Below are 27,368 nucleotides of genomic sequence, written 5' to 3'. Positions count from 1 at the left end.
CTTGTATCATCAGCGATTAAATGGTAGGTCCATTTTTCTGCCAGTATGAATGAATGGGGAAAATTATTAAATTTCCTAGAAAACTTCCTACTGAATAACTAGTAACTTTCTAGTTACTAGGAATAACATGTGGCTCAAGCACAATAGTGCCCAATCATATTTCCATATCAATCTCCACCAATACTCAGACAATTACTTCCCTGAAAGGTGAATTGGTTATAAAGGACCAGTAGCTTGGCCTGCAAGATCACTTCATCTAAACCCAATAGATTTTTTACCTAAAAAGTATATATCAATGTTCAATAATGAAGATCTTCAGCAAATAATTGAAAAAGATTTTTGGAATTTTAAATCTACACCAGAACGAAATAATCATTAAACCATCAACTACCATATTATCAATTATCATATTATCTACCATTCAACGTATTGCCACCATGGCAATACAACTAAAAACTGTGTCTTTCACAACCTCCTCACTGCCAGACTTGCTTCCAGTAATTTTTTATTAAGCTTTCATATTTTTTTATACAACCTATTAATTTTATCTTAGAGTTTCATTACTCTTACAAATATTGCCTTGATTTTTTATAAAAATTATTCTTTAGTCTGTTAAGACTAAAGCTTTTGTTAATTTTCTTCCCAAGTAATTAAAATTCATTTATATCTAATGTTCTTCCATTTTTTGCCAGATATCATCACTTTCGGTTTATTATAATAACCTTCATATTATATTTATTTCCATTATTTTTTATTCTTTTCCTATACTTCCTTCGGATTCTTTTCGCTTTTTGACATTACTACGCAAACTTCTGCGACTGCCGAACTGGAGCTAAGTAAACCAAAGTAGCGGTTATCAGGGGCACCAACTGCTATTGTATGAAGTTTTCATAATTTCAAACATTAATTTATCATATGTTAGTTTAAGCAGAATTGACCTACACAACGATTATGCGAAGTTCATTTTCTCGTTTAAGTGAATTCCTGGAATATTATTCATGAATAGATAGATCACTACTTGTGTACGAACTTTAATAATTGTTATTAAAAAGTAAATTAATTACGCTTTTATTAATCTACACATAATTTAAATCAATAGTTCAGCTTAATTAATTAGCTGCTAATAAAAACTCAAAAACCCATAAAAGTACAGGAACATCAACCGAAGATGGCCGTCGCTGTCGTTGACGACGTATCCAATGGCAGAAGCCGGCTAATGTTTTGATTATCGCGGTGTTCAGAAGGTGCGTTTGGCTGTGAAGTTTGCGATGGGAGCAGAATTAAAATTAGGCGTTAAATGGAATGGCAAAGAATTTGAACTCGACAATTTATCTGAAAATGATACTGTTATTATGCTAAAAGATGCAATTTATAAACAAACAGGGGTTAGACCAGAGAGGCAGAAACTTTTAAATTTGAAATTGAAAGGTAATATTATTCTACATAACCTATACGTATATTTTCCTCAAAATCTAGCGACCAAATTATTTTTCTTGCAATTGTGTGTGAAATGTTGTTGCAGTTGCTGTTCTAGTATTTCCTTTATTAAGCAATGATAATTTATTATTGAGTACTAGAATCTTCGATAATTTGTGATTTTCAAATCTTACGGTACTCGTTTTATAATTACAAATGTAAGCAGATTATTGATTGTTCAGTTGATCAAGGCGCGGTAAAAGTTGAATACATACAGATGAATAAATAACAAATGTATTATTATATAAAAATAAAACTGTTACTGACAGCAATTTGCTACTTAAAAAAACAGAATTACGTATTCAACTAAGTGCAAAGATTATTTGATGGAGTTCCTTTTTATGAAGTAGCCAGTGATAAAAATTATTTTGCTATATAACTGTTTGGAAAATTGTACCGGTATTACAATAAGGTTAATTTTTTAAGCTTATAATGAGGTAGGAATGAATTTTTTTGTTAATTACTTTATAAAAATATCTTTTAGTGTGCTGAAATCAGTGATTCTTTCCTTGTCTGTACTACTTTGAAAATTAAGGACGTCCTTTTACAATATTTGTTGCTAATTTGGTGGTATTTTTTTGCTGGTTCAATCACCATTAATACCAAAATATATTAACAATATGTGGTTGTTTACTACAACTATTAGTTTGCCAGTTTAATTATAAAATAAATATTTTATTCTCCATGATTAAATTAATAAAATTTAGAAATGTGTAAGTAATAGATTTTAATGGAATATTTCCAAGTTAACAATTATTCATTCTACTTTTTGAAATCAAAAAAATTGTTGCACTGTAATATGCATTTGATTATAATGCCTAAAACTTTAGCATTACTCGCAGTCATGATAGTGTGATAGTCATGCTAATGTGAGAGTGGTAAATTACAGAGTATAATTTTTTCTTTTGTAGAATAAATTCTTACTAAATTAACTTTTGAAAAACTTTGGATTTGTATCATTCTTTGTGTTCTTGATTGTGATGTGTCTTAACCAAATTATTATAAGCAAACCAATATAAACACACATCGCTCATGCAAATTCCTTAATTATTCTAAATAACAGTTATCCATGATGTATTAGGGAAAGTAAACGATGAGGTGATCTGGTGTTTCAGTGGAATTTTGTTAAGAGTAGCAGTAAATTTGACAGAAATATTCTTTGGTCTAAGTAGTGATGCTATAAAATTTCTAAAAATAATCTTCATAAAAATATCTTTGTGGTCAGATGTTCCAAATAAATTTTATCATTCACGTGATTTTATTTTGGTTATCTTATTTTAAAATAAATTACAGGTATAATCTGCTTACTTGTTTATATTTTATAAACTTACTTTCATTTTTCTTATCTTAAAATTTTTCATTTGAACTTCTTTATTTTAATCAGATGTTTATTTGATAATGTTATGTTCTAGGAAAGATACCAGAGGATGATATGCAGCTCTCATCATTATCTCTTAGACCAGGATTTAAGGTTATGATGATGGGCTCACTTGAAGAAGATATAGCAGATGCTAACAAACGCCCTGAAGATTTACCTGAAATTATTGATGATTTCGATATAGAAGATGGTGAAGAAGTTGCTCTTGAATGCAAAGATGTGTATTTAGCAAAAATTGATAAAAGAATTCGTGATTATAATGTAAGTTTGATATTTGATTCCCAAAAATATTGATTTTTTTTTTATGGTGACAGTTAATAGTAGTATTAAAGTCTACATTTTCTTATGTGCATCTCTCCAATCCAAAAAGTAAGCTACATCTCTCTTAGTTAAAGAAATTTTTATTTTTACATTGTTATTATTTACTCTTTAGATTTAATATGGGTGCTATTATTAACTGTGCCACCAATAATTCCTGAGGAAAGAGATGTGTAATAAACTGAGATCTTCTGAGAGGACGGTTTTTTATAATTTGTAAGTTTAATTAGTATTTCTTAAAAAATTATTATATTTTGCCTTGCAAGATAGATTTGATATCCTGATTCATTCTCTTGGCCTTAAACAGTTGCTGTTATGTATATCATCTTCAGTATTTTGTTTGTCGTATGTAAAGTTTTAAAAATGTACAATTAATCAGTACGTTGCTTTCTTTTTTATTGTATGATGAAGTAAGCATGTATTTTTTATTGATGAATTTTTCACAACAGGGCTCTGTAAATCATTATTATAATGTATAAAAACAAATGCAGTGACTTTTTAGCAATCGCTCATAAATTAATTGAAAGCATTTGTCTTTATTTCAGTATTAGGTGAATATATGTATAAAATTTTATTATAGAGTTACAATAACTAATTTCATAATAAAGGTAATGTTTTATTTAAAACACTAAAGTTAAAAGTATTTTCTTTAGTATGTTAATTACAGAAAGATTATTTCTTTTATTAATTCAGAACAAATCTTGTTTCATAAAGTTCATTAGTTTACCACAAACAGTACAGTTTTATCAAGATCTATTTTAGAATCAGAATTTCAGTACTTTAAAAAATTTATCACAATTTGTATTCAGTCAACAGGAAGTTGTATTAGCATTTCTATTACATTATTGCTTTCAATTTGAAATTTTGTGATGTTGGAGTCATATTTATACAAAAGACAGATCTTTGTAATGTAAGCCATTGTTTGAGCTTCTGCACCATAATTACAAACAGATAAATTAGTCCAATCCCATATTTGAGAAACAAGTACCTACAATAATTTGAAAGTAATTCAGCTGGAGAAACTTCCTTGCCACATAGTTTTCATTGAGTCATAACAAGTGGATTTAATTTTTGAATTGAATAGTTTGACTGCATGAAGATTCTGTTCTGATTTTGTTTTGTCAGATACATTATTAAATTGTGCTCTTTTTTCTCCTTATGTGAATTAACCGTTTTAAATTTGATTCAGTAAAATTTCTGTGCCATAAACTGGTCCCTTTATAAATTTCAGTATGGGTTGTTGAATGATGCAAGACTAAAAATAAAAATTGTAATGACCTTTTCTGATTTTTCTGTGAGCGTAGAAAGGCCAATGCTTATTAATGTTTTAATGTAGTAAATGTTTTTTTGTTGATGATGAATCTTTCATAAAGGCTTTGTTTGTAAATCATTATTACAAATTTAACAAAAGTGTTCTTTAAACATTTATGTAGAAAATAAGTAATTATGTTGAAATTTAACATAATCCTATTGAAATCCTACTGGTTTCTTTTGCCAAAACATTTCCCTATTTTATTGTATAAAAAAGTTACTTAGACATTGCATAATTCTTATATATTTTAGTTCACGGTTAAGAAAAAATATTCTTCCAGTTGATTCAGAACTATACTGGCATAAGCAGAGGACATATGCCTAGCATGCCAAGTTTTTTTTCAGATTTTTCTGTTTGCTAGGTCCCAACTTACGGGTGATTGATCATACATTCTACTCACAGAAGCATCCATGAAAGCCCTGCAATTTGAATGTGTGTATATCTATCTGTACGTCATGCTTTCCCAAATATAAGTTTATTTAAACAACCATGTAAGTATTGATTAACTTTAAACTACTTTTTTTTACAATCTTATTCAATTTACAGATTAATAGTGTTGGAATTAATTAAAATCTGCTGTTTTATTAAGTGATGTACATAATAAATGTAATTTTTATGTTTATAAAATTTTATCTTGAATGAATTATTTTTAAATAGATTACTAATTTCATCTTATAAGTGTAAAGTTTTAAAGAAAAATTTTATAAAAAATATTGAAGAATGTATTTGAAGGTAATTATTTGAAGAGAATCCCTACTAAAAATTTCAAGACATCTCTGACTACATATCAAATTAATAAATATGATAAAACTGACCCTCAAAAACACTAAGTCAAAGGTAAAATTCAGAGGTAAGCTCTCGAAACCTTTTGAGATCAAAACAGGACTGTGCTAAGGCGATGGGCTCTCACCACTTTTATTCATCTGCACTCTAGGTAATGAGAGAATGGCTCAAAAGTGCCCCCCAAAAGTAAATGTAGGTCGAAAAATCAAAACAAACTGTCATGGTTTCGTTGATTACTTGGCACTGCTAGCAAACAACATCACTGAGCCTAAATCACAGATATTAGAACTTCAAAACATTGCAAATAAAATTGGCCTCAAGATTTCATTCAAAAAGAGAGAAATTGAGCCCAAAAACTAACATGATTAAAAGAAGTAAACAAACAGTAATAAAATAAAAATAGTAACCCAATTTAAATATCTCAGAGAAATAGTAACAAACAACCTAAATTAAAAAACCTCGACCCATATAAGAAGAAACAAACTAGCTAAAGATAAAAAATTAGTCTAGTACACTACAATAAAAAATGCCTATCAATAAACACAAAAATAAGACACTACAACACACTTATAAAACCAGAAGCTGCTTATGCAGCAGAAATATTCTTCCACCTTAACGAACAATCAAAGACAGCCCGACTCCAGAAAATCAGAAGAACCTGCATCAATAAAAAGTACCAGAAATATGGGCAGTGGTGGATTATGCCCAACAAAGTCATGTACAAAGAGTTAGAACTCATCACTGATACCATGCATAAGAGGAGACTAGGATCTTTGGACATAATATGAGGATGCAAGATTCAAGACTTCCAAAACAGCTAGTACAGTACACTCTCGACTCAAAAAACACCAAGACAGGTTGCCAATGGATCAGAGAAATAAGAGAGTGTCTGAAAGAAATTGGCCTTACACCAGTAGACACCACAGATAGATAAAATTAAACAAGAAAATCAAGAACAGAAACACTTGCAAGAAAAAACTAGAAAGTACTCAACACTAGAAAGATAGAAAGAGCATAAAGATCGAAACGTATGAAAAAGGGCTGGGAAGACCACTAGGCCCAAACTGTCCCATCACAGATACTTGAATAACAGAGTGATCCTATGCAATCATAAAATATAATAATAAAGTACCAGTTTACAATTACATCGTAATTGTATAATATATTTTAATTTTTAGTATTAAAGTCTTCATGCAATATGGGCAAACAGGTTGCAATACTTTTTGCAGATGAAGAAAATGTTTTGTTCATTTTTGACTGTGACATCTTGGAGCTTGTGTTATGGTCATCTTTTGAGGCCAGTGATTGGTTCCATCATATCTTACTTTTAATAGCATTTTGGACGGTATAATTTTCTTCACTGCTGGTTCATCAGCGTCTAGTGAGGGCCAGCCCTCTCTTTTTTCCTATAAGTTGACTCCCCAACTTGCAATCAATGATGCAGCCACAGATACTTTGAACTGAAGAAAAGAACACTCTTCTTTCTGTAGAGGATATGAATTTACCAATGTCGTATTCAACAGGTGGGAAAAAATTCATAGATACCACCTTTTTCACCCATTGAGAATAGCGGGCTCTCATTCAAGTTGCCCCAGCATATGTTGACTTCATGTGAGTAGGTTTGTTGCCCACCCATCTGACAGTAGATGTATTGTCAAGGCTTGTAACAATGCTACAATCAATCACCTCTGGATGGTCTGGATAACAATTTTGACTCTACCAGTTTTTCTGCAACAGCTTTAGTGATCCGGTTAGTACAGACCGTACCAGTTACAAGTCTCAGAGTTGTTGTAGAAGTGGTAAGGATGTAAAAAGATTATCCATAAATACTTTGTGATATTTCCAATGAATATTATGACAAGTCGCAGATCAATATCACCAAAAGGGCTTCAGATGCTTTCCTTCAACATACTCTGGTATAGCTCAACATATGACAAATCCACTCAAACTGGCTTTGGCCCATATTTTAAAGCCTTATGTAATGCATCATAAAAGGATGTGATAACTGGCTTTATTTTCCGAAATTTTTCATGAACTTTCAACTTTTCTTCGTTTGTATTATTCACAAAATTGACAAATTAGTTTATCAGTTTATAGTCTGTATACTATCTGCAATCAAACTCAACCTGTGTCATTGAATAGAAAACCAGTACATTCTGTGGGCTGGATATTTTATGTATGCCATGACATATTAATTCCTAAAAATATTTTCATCTCAGCATTCCACTGGATTATATTTGTCTTGACTGGCTTCAATAACAATAACAATTTGATCAGTTTTTTCAGTTTCAATAACAATTTGATCAATGAGTTAGGAAAAATATATTTGAAAAATTCATTGGAGTCTTCCATATTATGGAGATTTCTATAGAACCTTCAAACCTGGTTGGATTTCCACTGTGCTCATTATCTCTACTAGGAAACCATAGATCTGGTCTTTCTTGCCACGATTTTTGTTGCCTGAGATTTTTCAATTTGAGATTGACCATTTTGTGTACAAACAGAAAAACTCTTGTTTCTCCTGGATTTGTGTAAACTTCTAACAGAAGAAGCTGTGGGATGCCCAGTATATGCATGATCATGAGTCACTATATGTCTGTCTGGCTTGTTAGTAGGACCCAATAGACATAAATCAACTTTCAGAGTAGAACTTTCTTCAGATTCATTATAGTCCAACTGTAAAACATCTCTTATCTTTTTACCTTTTTCTTATGTGGTTCTGTTTCTTCAAAGCCTTCTTCATTGCTAAGATCACTGCAGTTGGAACCAGGGTAAGTCATATGACAGAATATGTGCAATTTCTTCACTAGTAAAAAATTTTCAATCCAGAAACAAAAACCAAAAATATGCTATATTATTTTACAGTATTTGTTTATGGGGCTTATCAAATCTTGAAAGTAATGCAAATAGTTATTTGGTCTATGCCAACATACATAACACTTCATGTGGCATTTAGAACAAGTATGTATTTTTTGAGTAACTTGGAAGCATTTTTTAAAATGCTTTAATAACTTAATCTAAGTTATTAAAGATATTGATAAATTCAGTATCTATTCAATTCTAACCAGTTGTTTCATGTACATGTAACATTTTCCACATTACTATTAATGCATGGTATCAAATGATGCCAGATGATTTTTAACAGTTTTCATTTTCAAAAACAATCAGTTATTTCAATAAATAAGTTCCTTCTAAATATTATAAACAATAAAATAAATTTTACTTACCATTTCAGTGTTTTATTTTGATATAAATTTATGTTGGTAATGCAGAAATATCAATTCTCATTTAACTTGTAAACACAATTAAACATGACAATCAAACAGAATGAAATAGTTTACACTGAGCTCTGGTGGTAACTTCTTGAACTTAAACTAGATCAATTGCTGCTACTGACCATGAAAGAACACTAGGCATTTTAGGTTGTGGTAGCTGAACTGGAGATAACATCTGGTATCGTTGTTGCCACCATGCATGAAGTGATTAATTAAATTCTGATATACAGATATATATATATACCTTGATAATTTAAAGCCTAATATAATACTAAAAAAGATTGAAATTAACAAAATATCAGTTGTAGAATTTTAGTTGTATATATTTAAATTTTTAGAAAATATCTTTCATTTCTTAAGATTATTAAAGTACACACAGTGGGCATCTTCTTAACTCATCCACTCTGGGCCATTACTAAAATGAGCAATTATATTTTAAAATATGTAGATAATTTTAAAAAAATTTTGTTAATAAGTATCACTTTAAAAATACTGCTGGATATTCTATAATTAATATTTTTAATAACTTTACTAAATTAATGTAATAAAAAAATCTTTAACATAAAACTTGCCTACTTTTGATTCATGAAATTATTATTTTTTTTTTTAAATTTACATTGCAATCTTTTACTGTGCTTTACCAAATCCCAAATTATCATGAATACATTTTTATTGGTGCTTTTTTATCATTAATCTCAAATCATTTTCAATTTCTTTTCAATAATATTATTGATATAACTATGCTACTTACACTTATTTTAATAAACATAACTATTCAAATTAATAACTCTCCAAAGCAATGCAGATGTTAACAAAAATTAGAAACGCCAGAAAACAGAATATCTTCAGAATATTGCATATCTTCATTGAAATTAATACATTGCCAGTCTGGAAGATTCAATAAATAGAAAATAATTAGTAACACTAGTGTCTGTGACTAGTATTCATTAGCATATAATTTAATCAGATAGAAAAAAATAAAATTAATCATGACTAATGCCATTAAAATCTTATAATTACAATATAATCTAATGGACTATTTTGTAATGAAATTTATAAAAAAATTTTACCCGTTTTCCTTAATTGTCATTTCTATTACATTATTTACTACACTAAATGCAAAATAACTCGTTATTGAGATTTTTAGTACTACAGTAATGTAGCAAAAAAACTGGTTAAACCAAGATCAGTTAGGAGAGAATCTACTGTACTTTATACTGTGTACTGTTTTATTACAATTTAATAGTTAAAGAAGACCCACCAACTTGGTTTAGTAGTGAATTCGTCATCGCAAATCAGCTGATGTCGAAGACTTGTAAGGTTAAAATCCTAGTAAAGACAGTTACTTTTACATGGATTTGGATACTAGATCATAGATACCAGTGTTCTTTGGTGATTGGGTTTCAATTAACCACATATCTCAGGAATAGTCGGCCTGAGACTGTGCAAGACTCACTTCATTTACATTCATACATATGTTCAGAATCAGTGCATGTTATTAAAAATTTGTTTAAGAAAGACTAAAATGTCTTTCTATCAGTTCACAGTCGGCTTCTGCTGGCTGCACTCAGCTCTGTACAGTTCACACAGCTCTTTCAGATGCATTCATTTCCTGACGATTCAGTGGCTCTGTACACACTATATAAGCCGGCTTTGCACTACATTCAGTTAGTCTTCTTCCAGCCTGCTTTTGTCAATCTTCATGGACTCTACGATTCAAACTTACAAAATATAATATTATATATATTTTTAACAATGTATCATTTATGAAATCATTAAGGGCATTTTTATATACACTTATACATGAATAATATATTATTCATTCAAATATTAAAGGATCACATCTAATTATGAAGTGATAAATGTCTATATTTATTTATTATTTGAACGAGTGGTAAATACATAGAGTAGTTACCCTAACCAAGGTATTACACCAAGGCGGATATTATCTTGACAACATATCATCCTCGTTCATCCTCTGAAGTATTACTTTACAGTGGTTCTGGAGGCTAAGCAAGAAAAAAAAAATAGTTAAAGAAGGCAAATTAATTTCTTTTGTTTCTGCTAGAAATGATTAATTTCATCCATAATTAAAAAAAAAAGGAAAATTATAGAAAAGTAAATTCTCTCTAATTACATCTATTCAGTCCTTTCATTACACAAGTTTTCATCAAAAAATTCACAGAATTTTAGTTTTTCTCAAAAAATTAAACTCATCAATATTGATTTTATCACCTTCAAAGTACTCCTTCAGATGCAACACATTTGTGCCAGCACTTTTTCCAGTCTTCAAAGCACCTCTGGAATACAATTTTTGGTATGTGTTTAGTTTTTTCAGTGATTCTGCCCATATCTATTCAATGTTGCTAAAAGGTCATTGTTTCATTGTTCTTTTCAGAGATGGGGGGGCTAATCTGGCAAATATAGAGGCTGAGGTATCATAACAATTTGTTTTTGGCCAAAATTTAACGAACAAGCAATGAAGTGTAAGCATATGCATTATCATGGTGCAATTGCCATGAATAATTTTTTCACTACAAATCTGGGCATTTTCTTCAGATTATATTTCATGTGAACTGCATAGAATTCCAGGTAATACTAACCTGGTGGCAAGAACTTATGATTAACCATTAAAATTGAAGAACACAGTGATCAGAACCTTCACATCCTATTGAACTTGACGAGCTTTTTTCGATCTTTGCTCTTCAGAAAGCTTTCCTTGGGACGATTGGGGTTTAGTTTTAGTGTTATACCCATACACCCATGTCTCATCACTAGTTTATGACCTGTTTGAGCAATTCTGGATCATCTTTCACTTCATTCAACAACTACTAAGTGATGTTCATTCGCCACTGCCTTTTGTCAGTATTTAACAATTTTGGAACAAATTTTGCTGCTGTACATTTCATGCCCAAAAAATCTGAAGAAATTGCTTGGCATGAGTCAGATGATATGTCAACATCATCAGCAACCTCTCTGATAGTGATACGGTTTCACCAAATTTAATTTTTACTTTCCTGGCTATAGGAAGAAAGTAAATAGATATATATATATATCTATATTGAGAAAGTAAATAGATTGGTAAAAAAATCTAAAAAAATTGGCCCTTTTTTAAGTTTTGTACCTTAAGGAGACATTTAAAAAAAGTTTTAACAAAAAAGTAATAATTTAAATAGATTTTAAATAATTCATGAAAAAAACATTTTATTCCGATTTATTATTTGTTCTTATTTATTAATTTTGGTCTTATAACTCTGGGTCCCATTGACTGATTTTCTTTAAACTTGGTAGACAGGTACTACCTTCTGGGAAAATATAAATATTTGCAAAAATTGGAAAAAGTAGTGGGAGTATTTTGACCAAAATTTAATTTTTAAAAAAAATTTCTGAAATTTAAATTCATCTTTCAATTTACTTACCAATTACATTTATAATGTAAAAATCTTAATTTTTTTTATAGTCCTTGCTGTTAAGTGTTCTTGAAAAAAAATTAGCCAAAAATTTCATCTCTTTCTAGAAAAATACTACTTTGTTTATTTAAAACTATAACTGTATATTTTAAACATTTTTAAAAATTCTTTTTTAAATTTATCTGAATGCATTCCCTTTAGTATGGTAGTCCCCAAAATAAAAAAAAATTCAAAATTGAAAATTTTCATGTTCAGAAGGATTTCTTGTTCCAGTTATCTGATGTATAAAAAAAACCTTATATTCAGTTCATTGTCTAAAAAGTATATCATTTACCCATGTAAGTTAAATTTAAATTTAGTATATCTTTGATGAAGTATGTAATTCTAAATTTTTATTTAATTTTATGAAATAAATTTGAATTAATTAGAGCACATAGATAAACGTATATTTATTAATCATAATCTGAATTGTATCTTTAAAAATAAGTTAGTAGAGTTTAATAACAGATGTTTAAATTTTTAATCTAAATATAAAAAGAGAAATTAAATGATTATTATTAAGTTGTTTTCTCTTGCAGATAAAGATGTTAAGCCAACCACGGCCTGGGAAAAAACTTCTTGTTTTAGATATTGATTACACATTATTTGATCACCGCTCAACTGCCCAGACTGGAGCTGAATTGATGAGACCATATTTACATGAATTTCTTGCATCTGCTTATAAGGTTTGTTAATATTTTTGTTGCATTCTCTGTGTGTATTTTTCATTCCTATCAATCTTATTCTCATTTACAATGAAATTATGCAAGTGGATATCAGCATTCTCCAACTGCCTTTAATGATGACCATATTCTTTTGGAGAGTCATTTCTCTTTAGCATTCTTCCCATTTCTCTTATACTCAACATATCCATTTCAATTAATTTTCACACTGTTTTCTCATTACTTTACTGAACTCATAGTTTCTTAAAAATTAAGAATACATCTTTACTTTTTACCCATTTCCTTCCTCATCATTTAACATTTTACTTTCTTAAAGTGTCTTTCTACTTATAAACCTATATAAAATCTTCATTTTTGTTAAACTTTTTTTGTTTTACATATTCTTTCTGCAATCACCCATGTTTCTATTCCCTTAGGAGGTGGGGGATCACTGGCAATATGCTTGCTTTTATCCGGGGATTCTTGAATCACCGGTTTCGTGTTCGTGTAGACGATTCACTTTCAGACAGTGTCGTCTCGGAAAATGGGGTACCACAAGGGAGTGTATTAAGTGCCACCTTGTTTTCTGTGGCCATAAACAGCATTACTGATTGTGTACATGCTCCTGTCTCTTGTTCTCTTTTCGTTGATAATTTTGTTATTTACGTTGCAAGCCGCTCTACACCCACTGCGGAGCGACTGATACAGAACACTATATTTCACCTTGAGGCTTGGTCAGGGACTACTGGTTTCACATTTTCACCCGACAAGACGAAATTTGTAGTCTTTTCTCGGCTACGTAAACCTTCTAATCTGTGGGTTTTTCTGGGTTTGCTTTTTGATAGCCGTCTTACCTGGATGACACATATAAGGGAATTGAGGACAAAGTGTTCCAAACTTTTGGATATGATGTGGGTCCTTAGTAACACCAACTGGGGGGGGCCGATCGGTCATGTATGTTTCGTTTTTACTACTCCCTAGTTCGTTTCCGTTTGGTTGTGTCACCTATTCTTCAGATCATCAAACCGTACTTAAGATGCTGGACAGTGTGCATCATTCTTTTCTTCGGCTTGCCACAGGTGTGTTTAGATCGAGCCCTATCGCAAGCTTACTTGTTGTCTTATTTTGCCCATCTCTGCGGACAGCCGAATCACCCAGCTTTAGATCCAGTTCTTAAGAATCCTAATTTGAGGAATTATGAGGACCGTCCACGTTGTACTGCGCCTGTGGGTGTCCGTACATGACGTCTGCTGCAGCGTATGTATGTTGGCACTCCCTCGTTCTTTCCATCATGTCCATGTTCGACCCACCCCCCGTGGAGAATAAACCATGTAAATTTTACATTTGATCATACAACGTATGATAAACAATCAATGCCACCTATTGTTTTACAGCAGATGTTTCAGTTTCTCCTCACCAAGTCGAACCCAGACGTGGTGGTACACTGATGGGTCGAAACATGACGGTAACGTTGGTTGTGCTTTTGTTTTCAATGAACAGACTTATATGTTTGGCCTACCCGGTGTTACGAGTGTGTTCACCGCGGAACTACTCGCTGTAGATAGGGCTCTAAGTATCGTTGGTCCTAAATATAGGAGCTTTCTTATTTGCAGTGACTCGTACAGTGCTCTCCAGGCGTTCTCCAAACCTTTATTCTGGACATCCTGTCGTCGTTGGCATTTATGATAAAATCTCTGAGTTAGATAGACGAAACAGGGGGATGGTTTTTTGCTGGATCTCTAGCCACGTTGGAATTCTAGGTAACGAGAGGGCAAATTCTGCTGCCAAAGAAGCGCGTGTATTCAGCCTCCTTTCACCACCCGAGTTACTACCTTTGATTTTATCAATCATATAAAACAATCACTGCTAGCGAGGTGGCAAAGTGGCTGGACGGCTGCCGTCGATAATAAACTTCGACGGATTAAAGATTCAGTGTTGCCGTGGGGCTCCTCTTGCAGGAACTCTCGTCATGAGGAAGTGGTCCTCTGCCGGTTACGGTTGGGGCATACGAGGATCACACACGAATATCTAATGTCAGGAGGAGACCCACCCCTGTGCACACGATGCAACTGCCGCATGACTGTACACCACATTCTCGTGGACTGCATATCTTATGCGGCGTTGCGTCGTCAGTTTAATATACCCAGCAGCATTCGTGATATCTTGTGCAATGATGGCGGGATTTTGGAACAGATGTTTCTTTTTTTGCATAGTACTGGGTTACTGCAAAGGATTTAATATACTCATATACGTTTTTCTGTAAGGAGAGTTTTTTAATAATTTTAACCTTTATTTTCGATTTGATTTTTTGGTTCTATGTGTTTAATTTTACTGTCCGGGGAGGGGATTTTTGCACAACCATCGGAGTTAGGTAAGTTTTTATACTTCCTTTATTCTATTATTTTAACTTTTATATTTTATCAACTTTGTCTGTGGCATTAGTTTTGGGTTTTATTTTGCCTTCTTGGCTTGTTTTAGTAAATTTTTATTATATGATTAATATTACGTTTACACCTTGTATGGTTTATTATTTCTGAGTTATTTTACCCTTTTACTAATAACTACCGGGTGATGAATGAATGCCCAGGCGTTTTTCGCCCACAAACAACAAAAAAAAAAAAAAAAATGTTTCAATTCAGCTTGTAAATACATGGTTCACAACTACTGCCAAGGAAACTGACTCATGGATTATGCCATCCATTTTGATTATTTTTGTATATGATTTTTGAAATATCTAAAGATGGCTTTTCAAAAAGAGTGGTTGTTAGTATCAACCACTTTACAGAGTACGTACAATCATATCTCAAAGTTATCTTGTAATTACTTCTGTGACATATATTAAAGATGACATAAATAGATCAAATTAGGAAGGCCATTTCAATCTATAGTGTTTTAATATAAAAAAATGAAGGTAATGTATTACTAAATGTTCTCAGATCATAATAGCTTACTCTAATAGGAGTTGAGAAGTTGAGATTGTAATTTCATTAGAAAAAAGTAATATTATAAGGTATTTAGAAATAAAAGTTACGTAAAGGAATTCAAATTTATTTTGTTGAATTGTTTCAATGTTGGTTTCAATGTATTGATATGCAAAAAGGCATTTCATGGTTATATTTTTGTTTCGTTTATTAGTAATCATGCTAAGAAACATATAAAATTTTTAATATTTAAATTAATATTTTTTAATATTTTTAATTAACATGATTTCTTCATTTCTTTTTATTTAGAAACCGATAATGAAAATCTATTTAAACGCCGTATAATTTTATTTATACAAGCATTAATAGGAAAACATCCTTCTTTTATCTCAATATGAATTATTATTAAATTATAAAACTTAGCAAATTCTAAATTAAATCGAAAACAATAAAAAAAAAAAATTTGATCAAATAAATTATACATTCATATACTGTACAGCACTGTTAAAAATAGTGCATTTAAAAATAGTTACAGGGCAATGCACTTCTGTGTTAACCTTCCAGTAAATGACTGTCAAGGAACTAATACATTTGTTTGTCAGATAGATTTAGAAGATTAAATGAGTAAGAATTGTTTTTTAAGTATGCTCTTACTTTTTTTTTTTAATGATATTAAAGATTCCAGTTTATAATAAAACAACTCTCAGAGATGTGAAGTAAGTTATTTTAAATATATATTAAAATATACAAAGGCACTAGGAAACTTGCAATACAATTCTATTTTTTTATAATTTTTCAAAATAATTTCCACCACACATTATACACTTCTCCATTCTTCAAAACCAGTGTTCAAAGAAACCCTTCCATGTTTTGTGGAAATTTGGGCACACTCATTGTCCCTTAGGAGGTTATCATCACTCATTGAAGTGTCTTTTCTCACCTGGGGAAACAGCAGAAGTTGCATAGAACAAGGTCAGGACTGTAGGGAGGGTACTTTACAGTTTCTTTTAAATGCTGACCAAATACTTGGATCAGTGCACTGGAGCATTACCATGGTGAAGAAACAATGTGTCATCCTTGAGTTTGGGCTCATCTTTTTTGAAAGGCCTTTCAGAACTTTAGGCACATGTTCTTCAGTATTGTTTTCTGGAGTCTCCAATACAACTGGCTCTGAAACTTCTCTCCTACTAAAAAATACAGCTACCATTCTCTTCTTCATGGATTTTCAAACAGCTGCACAGTCTCCTTATCTTCAAATACCCATACTTTGTTCTGAACCTTGGTCAAGATGTTGTAATAGTACAGGCAAGGTTTATTCCCTGTCACAATATTGTTCACATAGGGAGATTTCCCATTTTCAAACCTTTTCAGTATTTCATGGCACCAAGAAACACGACATGCTATCTGATCATCAATAGGTTATACGACACCCAAAGGGTACACATCTTTCTAAATTGAAGGTAATCTCACAGAATAGTACAAATTGCTGGTGCATTAATACCCAAGGACACCTATGTTTGGTGGTAAGTCACACACCTGTCCGTCTCAAGCAGTTGTTGTACTGTAGCAATGTTTCCCTCAGTCACAGATAAAAATGGTCAACCTGACCTTGGGGTGTCCTCAAAGCCAAAATTTCTTCTTTCAAACTCTGTATATCTAAATGTTGTTGTTCATTTAGAACAGTCCTCTCTAAGCACAGGAGTCATTTCCTCAAAACTCTGATAAACACCTAACCCATGTGCAAAATTCCCCAATATTAAGTTTTCAACCATGATAAGATCACTAACACAGCTAAATAGCAGATGACATTGAGACAGTGACTTAACTGACTGCAGTGCAGGTTGGGACCTGTCTAAACACACACTAACTTGTAATTGCCTGTGATGGTCTGTTTCGTCATATTGAAACATTTTCCTGTAGTGTCCTTGTATATTTATTTAGGGTGTTCCAGGAGATTACTGATAACTTAACAGGTGTATTTCTATGATTATGAAAAGATGGCTCTGGAAAAACTTATTTTCAAGCAACAGTGAGTAAAAAAATTCCTTTTTCTTGATTTCAAATATAAAACAATATTGTACTGTATTTTTAGACTATACTCTTTTCTAGAAATTTTTGTGAAATAAACATTTCTGTTTAAAAATTACAAAAATTCATAATTCTAAACAGATGGGTACGAACCCATCTTCAAAAGTTTTACATTGCTATTGGTTTCTTCAGTGGCAAACATGATTCTTTATAAAAGTAAATTTAATAATCTGACTTTTGGTGATACATTATGCTTTCATATGTTCCCACAAAAAGGAATCTAGAGAATTTGTATCAGTAATTTAACTGGTCATGCACTGGTTCACCTTGACCAGAAATGTTTCTATTTAGATGATGAATAACATGATAGTGAGAATGACCTGATGCATTATCTGTTGGCCTCATTTGAATAGAATATTCCTAGAGTAACATATTATTGTCTACAAAAAGTTCAGTCATTTATTATAATCACCCTCTTTAATATGTTGAACAGGTTGAGGGTGATGATATGGATACAAACCTTCAATTGTAATATTTGCTGGGGTAGTAATATCAAGAAGTTCGTTAGAACTTCACTGTAAGAGTCCACAGAACTGGACGGCATGGCAAAGTCAATGAAATATGTTTACAGTTCTAAACATGACCTAACCTAAAAGTGAAGTGAAAATGTGAAAAAAAAATTAAAAAATAAGCATGAAAACATTTTATTTCAGTTCAGTTAGATTTGTAATAAAGATTACTTTCAAAAAATACCTCAAATTTTTCCTCAAAAAGGTGGGTTTACGAATCATGCCTCTTGATAGCAGTATTGAATAATGGCATCTTTGAATTTACAAATGTTCTCGTACAAAAACTTGATAATGTACTTGATATAATAAAATTTTTTAAATATACTACAGCTTGTTTTAATAGTAAATGCTCTTATGTAAATAAAAGTACCGAAGATGAAACAATTTTTTTAATCCCATCACTTCATTATAAAAAAAATGAAAGTATTATTTTACAAGAGATTACAGCTGCTAATAAAACAAAAAAACCACGAACACTAGGAAAGTGTTCCAAATGTGACAACAAAGATTTGTTACATAAAACAGAAATAAAATTCGATTGGTAAAATTTTTATTCTACAATTTGAACCAATTGATGGAGAAATAAAAAAAAAAGTTCATTTAATAATGTAAAAAGTGTGTCGACAAATACGATAAAAATCAAGGATTACACTTACAAAGAAATAAGTGCAACATTACATCATGGATCTTCAATTCGTGAAGGGCATTATACTAGTTTTATTAAAAAAGGAAAAATATTGTATGAAGTGAATGATATGACTATCAACAAAACAAACTGGCCAATAAATTCAAAAGATGTATATTTGTTCTAGGAAGGCAATAAATTTTAATAATAAATCCATAAGATAGGAATCAGTAATTCATTAAAAAAAAGAAGAATAATCTAACAAAATGCAGTGATATCCAAAAAAATTACAATGAAATTGTAAACCATATGGTAAGAATCTTGTAGATATCATTTCTTCCGCACAAAAAACAAAAATTTCTGTAATATAAATAAATCTGTTATTAATTTAGAATTTTGTTTAAAAAAAATACATGTTAAATACATGTAATAGACAATAGATCTACAATAATAGATAATAAAAAATGTTTAAGTGTTCCATATAGCAAGCAGAAAATAGAAAAATTTGTTACTAAACTCTTACTGGCCCGATTTCATTTATTAAACAATGAATAATCATAAGAATTGTACTATTTCTGTAAATGTGATATGTATTACATATAAATGAAATCAGGTCGGTAATAGTTTTGTAACAAATTTTTCTATTTTATGCTTATTATATGGAATGCTTAAACATTGTTTATTATCTATTTATATATATATATATATATATATTGTCTGTTACATGTATTTAACATGTTATTAATTTAGAATTTTGTTTAAAAAAAATACATTTGGTACAAATACAACACATTTTTGTAACAAAAATGTAGTGTCTACCTTTTTTGATATCAGTATAATTTTGTTAAAAACTGTTTTATTTATATTACAGAAATTTTTGTTTTTTGAGCAGAAGAAATGATATCTTTGAGATTCTTACCATACAGTTTACAATTTGTAGAACTTACAGTGTACAGTGTAGACAGTCTTGTGTTGGACTTCATTTAATCAAAGGCAAAATCTGCTCTTGATCATTACTTGCTCATTCTGATGTAACTGCTAATGTTCTTTCATGCAGTTGGCTATGATTACATTGGAGAACAATAAGAATTTTTTTTTCTGTCTCAGGAAGAAAAATATGTGGTTCTGATAGTATTTTTTCTCTTGAATTCAAATATGATTTCCGGTTTTCTCCATCACACAAAGTTTCCAAGAGACAGGCATTTATAATTTCAAACATTTTAATACTTTCTGCATTCTTAACTACATAATATTCAAATATTTAACTCGCCTAGAAAGTAACAAATGATGATTTTCTGCAATATTTTGCCTGTAGAGAATCCTTCTTGATGGTCCAACAATAATCGGCCACCATATTAGGATTCCATTTGCCTTGATACCTCTTTTCGATAGCTGAAATCTCTTGATGAAAGTGTTCCCCGTGCTCATCACTCACTGCACCAAGATTTTCCAGAGAGAAATGCAGGTGTGAGTGCAGGAAGTGTACTTTTAAGGACATATTATGAAATGTTTTATAAGATGTTTATAAGATCATTGACAATATCACTGTAATTGTCTGCCTTTCGATTTCCCTAAAAACTCTTGAGTAACATTTTTGAATGCTTGCCAAGCTGCTTTCGCCAGTCGATTCAATAGTTCCTAAAACTTTTCGTCATACATTAGTGATCATATTTACGGACCCACAAATATTTCTTCTTTAATTTTTGCATCACTAATTTTTGGAAACTTCTATTTTAAGTTCATGAAACCAGGAATATTGTCCATGGCCTTTGACAGAATTCTTCATTAATCCTAGTCTGATATGTAACGGAGGTAGATACACATTTTTAGGATTACAAAATGGGTCATCATGTTTCACATTTTTGTGTTCAGGAATGAGCAATACGCGTTTAGGCCATTGTTTTCTAATGAAATGGTTTTTTTCTGTCCCTACTATCCTATTCACACAAGAAACAACAGTACTCTTTGTGTAACCAAGCTGCAGACCAAGTATAAGATTGCAATTACCTTCAAATCACCACAAATATTCCATTCATACACTGCATATTGAAGCAGTTTATTTATTTATAAATTTAAAGTTTTCATATTTTTTTCATACTAGCAGAGTGAGCCACAGGTACTGATGGGAATTTATTGCCATTATACAGAAGCACAGCTTTTAAACTAACTTTAGAGGAATCAATGAACAAGCCTCATTCTGTTAGGTTATGTTCATTGCACAAGGTGTCTCCATAAGAGAAGAAATGTCATTACAAAACACTAAGTCATTTTCTTCAGAAAAATAGTCTTTAAATTCAGAATGATGATTACAATAAGTACATACTTATTGTATTGTATACATACTTATTGTATATTCTTTTGAAGAAGATTTCCTCCTTTTAACCACGAAGCAAGCATTTCAGACTGTTTTTTTTTTTTGGATAACTTTAAATCTTGTATGAGATTGTTAAGATTTTCTTAAGTCAGTAGATGAGGCTCAGATAAACTGCTTTGTTCAAAAGTTGTATCACCAGAATCTATTTCTTTTTCTTCCTTACTTTCATCAAACTCTGAGCTTTCTTCATCTAATGTTACATGTTCTAGAGACTTTGGTATGGGCAACTCTTCATAGTATGGAATTTGTCTCATTGCATATTGCAAGTTAGGGTACACTACTGTATGTTTTGATTTTAACGTAATCCCTTTAATGTTTGTTAACCAGAAATAACAGTCATCTGTGGATTCCCTCCAAATCATAGGGATAGCAAATGGCATGTGGCGTTTGCCATTTTTCCATTCAGTGAGAAGCCTAGAACACGATAAACAACATACTTGGGGCCCAGACCCTTGTTTGGTCTCATACTTTACACCCAAAATAAAGTTCATAACACTTTTTTACTAATAGAGTAAGGTTTTACCTTTAGGACTACAGCATCACTTCACCACATACATAATAAAAATTGTTAGGATGATTTAAACAAACTCTAGGCATTTTGTAACTAACGACTAATTAAAAGAAATAAGTTGTAAATATGTAACACACAATAATTCAGACACACAAAGCACTTACAGTGACATGTTTACTGGTTCACTACTATCTCACAACTGGCATCGTTCTGATGGATGTGTCCTACACTAGATTCATGTCTGAACCTGCATAACAGTAGCAATGCTACCTTTTGAGTTAGCTCATTTGGCTCCATCATATTTACAGTGCTGTAGAAGCTTTTACTTGACAATGGACATAAAAACATTATAAAATATTTAAAAAAATTAAAATAAAAAACTGTGGGTGATGGAGAAATTCTTAATATCTAATAATTTTTTCAGTTGGAAAATCATATTCCTCAGAATATTGTTTGTATACCATTACTATGCATTTCTCAGCATTACAGTAACCATAAATACATGTATTTATTCCCCACATACGAAACTGCTTGATTTAGAACAGAATCAGTAAGCATTTTGGTAATTTTTTTCTTAAACCATTCTTATCAGACAGTACTAAAAATTGCACAGTATTACTAATCTTTTAATCAATGAATAAAGATATCCCCTCATTATTGAGATACTGATGAGCACATTTGTAGCATTGTAACACCCTAATAGTAAAATAATGCGTTACTAGTTAGTAATAAAATTAATTACTATAGACAAACAGATATTCAAATATTTATATATTGTTGTCGCAAATACAGTGTATTATTTACTTGTCTGTTTTGATTAAATTATTTTACACAAATTTATTCAGAATAACTTTTTTAATGAAAAATAGAAACAACATTTTCAACTTTTTTTTTATATTCTTTATTTAAAATTTAATTTAAAACCTAATTTAGTTAATTATGTACATTCAAGAGGTATCTCATTGTTTTAACCTGTTGCTGTTGAAGCCAAAAGATGAATAATTTTTGACTGGCCATAACACATAAATGAAACAAAGTTTTTTCATACCTTGTTTTAATTATATTTTGAATTATTTTAATATCATTTATCTTTTGGATCCTTTATATATATTTAAATTGTTATTTAACTCTACAGAATGTTCCAAAAAATAAAAATTATTTTAATATGCGCATATATGGAAAGAGACTGTCAAATTGTGAATTTCTAATAAAAGTATAAAAAAAAAAGATAATATATTTGAGTTCCTTTGTTAAATAAAAAAGATATATAATAATAATAATTTGTTATAACTATTTTATTAGGAACTTTTATGAACTTGATGATCACTAAATCTAGCAACTCCAACAAATGTAGCCAGTGATTTACTTACTTTGGGCTCGAATTTTAGGCATAGACTCAAATTTGTTGGATGATAACCAAGCCAGAAAGTCATTCTTGTAAGAGTTCTAAGCTCTATAAAAGGTAATGATATTTTTAAATATTTTATTAATATTAACTGTAAAATGTAATTAGTAGAATCGCTTATTAATATTTTCTGAATTGAATATGGTTTCTGTTGTATTTTTATAGGATTATGATATAGTAATCTGGTCAGCTACAAGTATGAAATGGATTGAAGAAAAAATGAAACTTTTAGGAGTATCTTCTCATCAAGGTTATAGAATTCTTTTTTATCTTGATTGTCTAGCAATGATTTCTGTTCATACACCGAAATATGGAGTTGTGCAGGTAATACCAGATAAGATATAATCACGAGTTTAAATTTAGCATTTATTTTATGTTGAACCGAGTTTGACAGTTTTAATTAATAGCATAATAGAAATAGGGCTTTGACAAAAAGAAAATTTCCATTAAGCTGATAAATTGTCTCGTGTTTCATGGATATAGTGTGAACAACAATTAGTTGAACACACTAGTCAACTACAAAGGTAGATTACAGTGCAGACTTTTCATACTGTACAATCTCTGATTACATATTTATTACATTCTGTCGTAATGACTGTTGTAAAGTCTAAATTAATAAGCTATTCAAAAGTTGGGTCAGGAGGTGTTGTCACATCCATCCTTGAGTCCTGATTCACACCATCAGGTTTCAGCAAGTTCAGCAACAATGAGCAGATCAAGAACGGTTAAGACACTGAGGTGAACAATTCTTTACTACTGGAATAAGAAAGCTCACAGAAAGATGGGAAACATCCTTAAATGTAGCCAGGGATTATGTTGAAAAGAAGAATTAGTTTCATTATCATTGAATAAATCTTATTCAATGACAATAATAATCTTATCAGAGACAATAATATTAGTAATATATGAAATAATGTGTATAATATATTTAATTTTATGTCATCTTACTTAATTTCTAATATTTCTAAATATGTGTTAATATACTTTAGAACTAGATTTCTTAAACGTTATAGAAATTTAAAAAATAATAAATTAGGTTTACCTAATATGGAAGACCAGCTAATAAACAATAAACATTTTATTTCTGAAATTAACACAAATTTAGAGATGTGTAAATGAATAAGAGGACAAAATTACTTAATTAGAGTATAATATATATAAATAAGTAATTTAATATATATATATATATTTAAAGTCAATCTTTTCAATTCCCATATATAAATACAAACAAAATTTCAGTTTGATAAACCATCAGACAGTGTTTGAGGAAGACAGTCTTATAAAAACTGCAGCAAATAGCAGCATTCATGTAAATTAATATGCAATTTTCATTATTTTATTATTTATATTTTTAAATCTTTATTATGCAATAGCAGGATTATTTCAATCATGACCTTTCATAAAAATATGTTTTATCTCAATATTCTGTACTAGGTGGTTTATTGAATAAAATTTAATTGTACAGAGGAATAATCTGAATATTAAAAATATTAATTTCAGTAAAATAATGTAATAATATATATTTCTACAGTCATTTATCTGTTTAATTATTGAAGAATCCTTGTATTTATGTATCTGAATTAGATGATTTGAAAGTGACAGAAATTACCATTAAAACCAAACTGTTTTTTAAATTCATTATTTTTCAGTTCCATGAGTCTCCTTTTTTCTATTTATATAATTTTAATTCAATCTAAATGTTCTCTTTGTTTATGTTTGTGATTGTTAATACATGATGTTTTTAGTTTACAAGTTTTTAAATTAGTTCAAATTACTGATGTATGTTATCTTTAAAACACACGTTTTACATAGTCATTTTTTTTTATTGTTGATTGTGAACAAACTGTAATTGGTTATAATTTCAACTTTTCTATAAAAATCTTTTTACTAATTAAAATATTACAAATATTTATTTTAATATCATTATTAGGAACATACATTATTGATATTGTTAAATTTGCAGTTTTAAGATGTGTTGTTACAACATATACTAAAAAATCTTATTGCTAAGATCACCGATATTCTGTGTACTGACTATATTTGAATTGTTAAAACAAATTTGTTGTAGATGTAGTTGAACATTTCAAATGTGAATTCTATTCATTAACACAACAATCACGTATCAAATCGTTTTAATCTGAAATGTTGAGCTCTGCCCAGTCCCTATTGGTAATTTTAAAACATGTGACTAATCCAACATGTACTTTTCTTCCTTAAGTGAGAGCAGAAATAGCAAAGGTGGTTTTAATGACCACGATATTGAAACAGGCAGAAAGCTTTCAAAAAAATACTAGCCCAGAAAAATCTGCTTCTAAATGTACTAAAATACTTTATTTATTTTTTTTTTTTTTTAAATAAAGACTACCTCAAAAAAAATATTTTTAAACAAAAATGTTTAAATAATTCATAAAATTATGACTTAGATTAAAAGGTATGCAATTTATGCTTAAAAATAACATCTTTTTGTCAACCTCAATCACTGTGCAGATATCCCTTCATTCTGTTAGAAACATTTTCATGTGTATGTACAATATTTCAACAGAATATCTGGGAATCCCTGATGGGATCATAATTTTTAGTTCTACGGTAATATCACATTGACTAGATTATAGCTTGCTATTTGTATTATTAAACACAATTAAATTAAAAAATCTTAAAGGCCAAAACATTTTGCCATTCTTCTGATCAAAGATTTATTTCATAGTTACTATCTTGTTGAAACAAAGTGTACGTACACATTCATTTCTGAAAATTTTTGTAGAAATTGCAAATTGGCAACATATTGAGTAAATTATACCGTAGCTATAAGGCCTTAAACATTATTATTCATGTAAGGAATCTGAACTTATATAATAACACATTGCCTGATGCTTTTACCTTATAGAATACCAGTTGGAAAAATGGGGTATTTCTTTAGCAATTTTTTACACTCCATAAGTCATGGTATATGATCTGTATTGCAGTCTTTAGACTAATAAATACCTTTTGCTTAGGCATAATTTCTCTTCACTTATATATATATATATAGAAATTTTATATAATTTCTACTTACTATTTTTATGTGTGTTTATTTTTTCAGGTTAAGCCATTAGGTGTTATTTGGGGAAAATTTTCACAGTATACACCAGCAAATACTATAATGTTTGATGATATTCGTCGTAATTTCTTAATGAACCCAAACAATGGATTGCGTATTTCAGCTTTCCGACATGCCCACACCAATCGAGCTACAGATAGAGAATTACTTAGACTCGCCAAATATCTTAAAGTTATAGCTAATGTTGATGATTTTGGTACACTGAATCATAGGCATTGGGAACAAGTTGTTAAAGAAAGAAAAGAAAGAAAACGTCAACATCAACAACGTGATGGTACTGGTGGTGACGGAGCAGGCACAACTTGATATGTTCCTATACACTTTTTTATATATATGCTGTGCTTGTTCTTCCAATTAAAATCAAAATTTTTTACACAATATTTTTATTATGGATTATAATCATTGTACGATTTTAGTGATCCTCGAAGAGTATGGAAGTCTGTAATGTGTTTTTATATTTTGATGAGAATAAGATTAAAATCAATCTTTTTTTTTTTTTTGAAAAACCATATTTTATTATTATGGCTTGATTTGTGACTGGTTTTAATTGGTGTAAATATTTTTATTTTTGTTTAAAGAGAAAATTGTTAAAACGGTATATAAAGTTCACAATTACATCTTTTCAGGGATTAAACAAAATTTATCTACAATTGTTATTAGAAGTAAGTTATTATTATTATTATTATTAATGTAGTAATCTGTTAAAATATTTTGATGGCATTTTATTCTCAAAATATATTTGAAAATTAGATTTTTTATGGTGTGTTATTTTTAATAATTTCCCTTACATTATTTCTTATATTTTCTTAAATATTTTCATATAATCAAATAAATCACTCATTAGAAATGCACAGCCATTACCACTAGTAGATCAAGCATCTCGTCTTACACCAGGCTTGCTAGGAATGAAGTATTTACATCTGAATTTTTCACTGAGCCATATATACAATATGTTATTACATATCAATATGCCAAAGCCCTTATAAATGTGGGTAATTTATCTCTACAAATGTTATCTTCACTCATTCAGTTCATGATTGACGATGTAATGAACATAATTACTATAAGAGAAAGCAGCTCCACAGACTAGAATCACACATATCTCAAGTGCTTTTAGTTACAGGCATAAAAAAAAGTGACAGGTAGTGTAAATTAAAATATATTAACATTGTCAGTGGTGAGTTC

The 27,368-nt window shown here is 30.1% G+C and overlaps 1 protein-coding gene across 1 annotated transcript; it reads left to right on the top strand.

The window, feature by feature from the left end:
• Nucleotides 1–1,023: 1,023 nt before the first annotated feature.
• Nucleotides 1,024–26,939, top strand: Ublcp1 (Ubiquitin-like domain-containing C-terminal domain phosphatase 1). Its single transcript, XM_075357903.1, has 5 exons — nucleotides 1,024–1,428; nucleotides 2,889–3,115; nucleotides 12,531–12,677; nucleotides 23,252–23,410; nucleotides 26,166–26,939. Exons 1-5 carry the CDS (start codon nucleotides 1,269–1,271, stop codon nucleotides 26,487–26,489), a joined length of 1,017 nt encoding a protein of 338 aa, XP_075214018.1. The 5' UTR covers nucleotides 1,024–1,268; the 3' UTR covers nucleotides 26,490–26,939.
• The last annotated feature ends 429 nt before the right edge of the window (nucleotides 26,940–27,368 follow it).

Source organism: Lycorma delicatula, chromosome 1 (genome assembly GCF_047948215.1).
Source record: "Lycorma delicatula isolate Av1 chromosome 1, ASM4794821v1, whole genome shotgun sequence".
In the NCBI taxonomy this organism is placed as follows: domain Eukaryota; kingdom Metazoa; phylum Arthropoda; class Insecta; order Hemiptera; family Fulgoridae; genus Lycorma; species Lycorma delicatula.
Note: the sequence above shows the minus strand (reverse complement) of the source record. Positions and strands in the feature narration are given on the sequence as shown.

Coding starts and splice junctions, on each gene's coding strand:
- Ublcp1 (XM_075357903.1), top strand. CDS start 1,269: ATGGGAGCAGAATTAAAATTAGGCGTTAAATGGAATGGCAAAGAATTT. Junction 1,429..2,888: donor TTTAAATTTGAAATTGAAAG/GTAATATTATTC, acceptor GTTATGTTCTAG/GAAAGATACCAGAGGATGAT. Junction 12,678..23,251: donor TTCTTGCATCTGCTTATAAG/GTTTGTTAATAT, acceptor GTATTTTTATAG/GATTATGATATAGTAATCTG.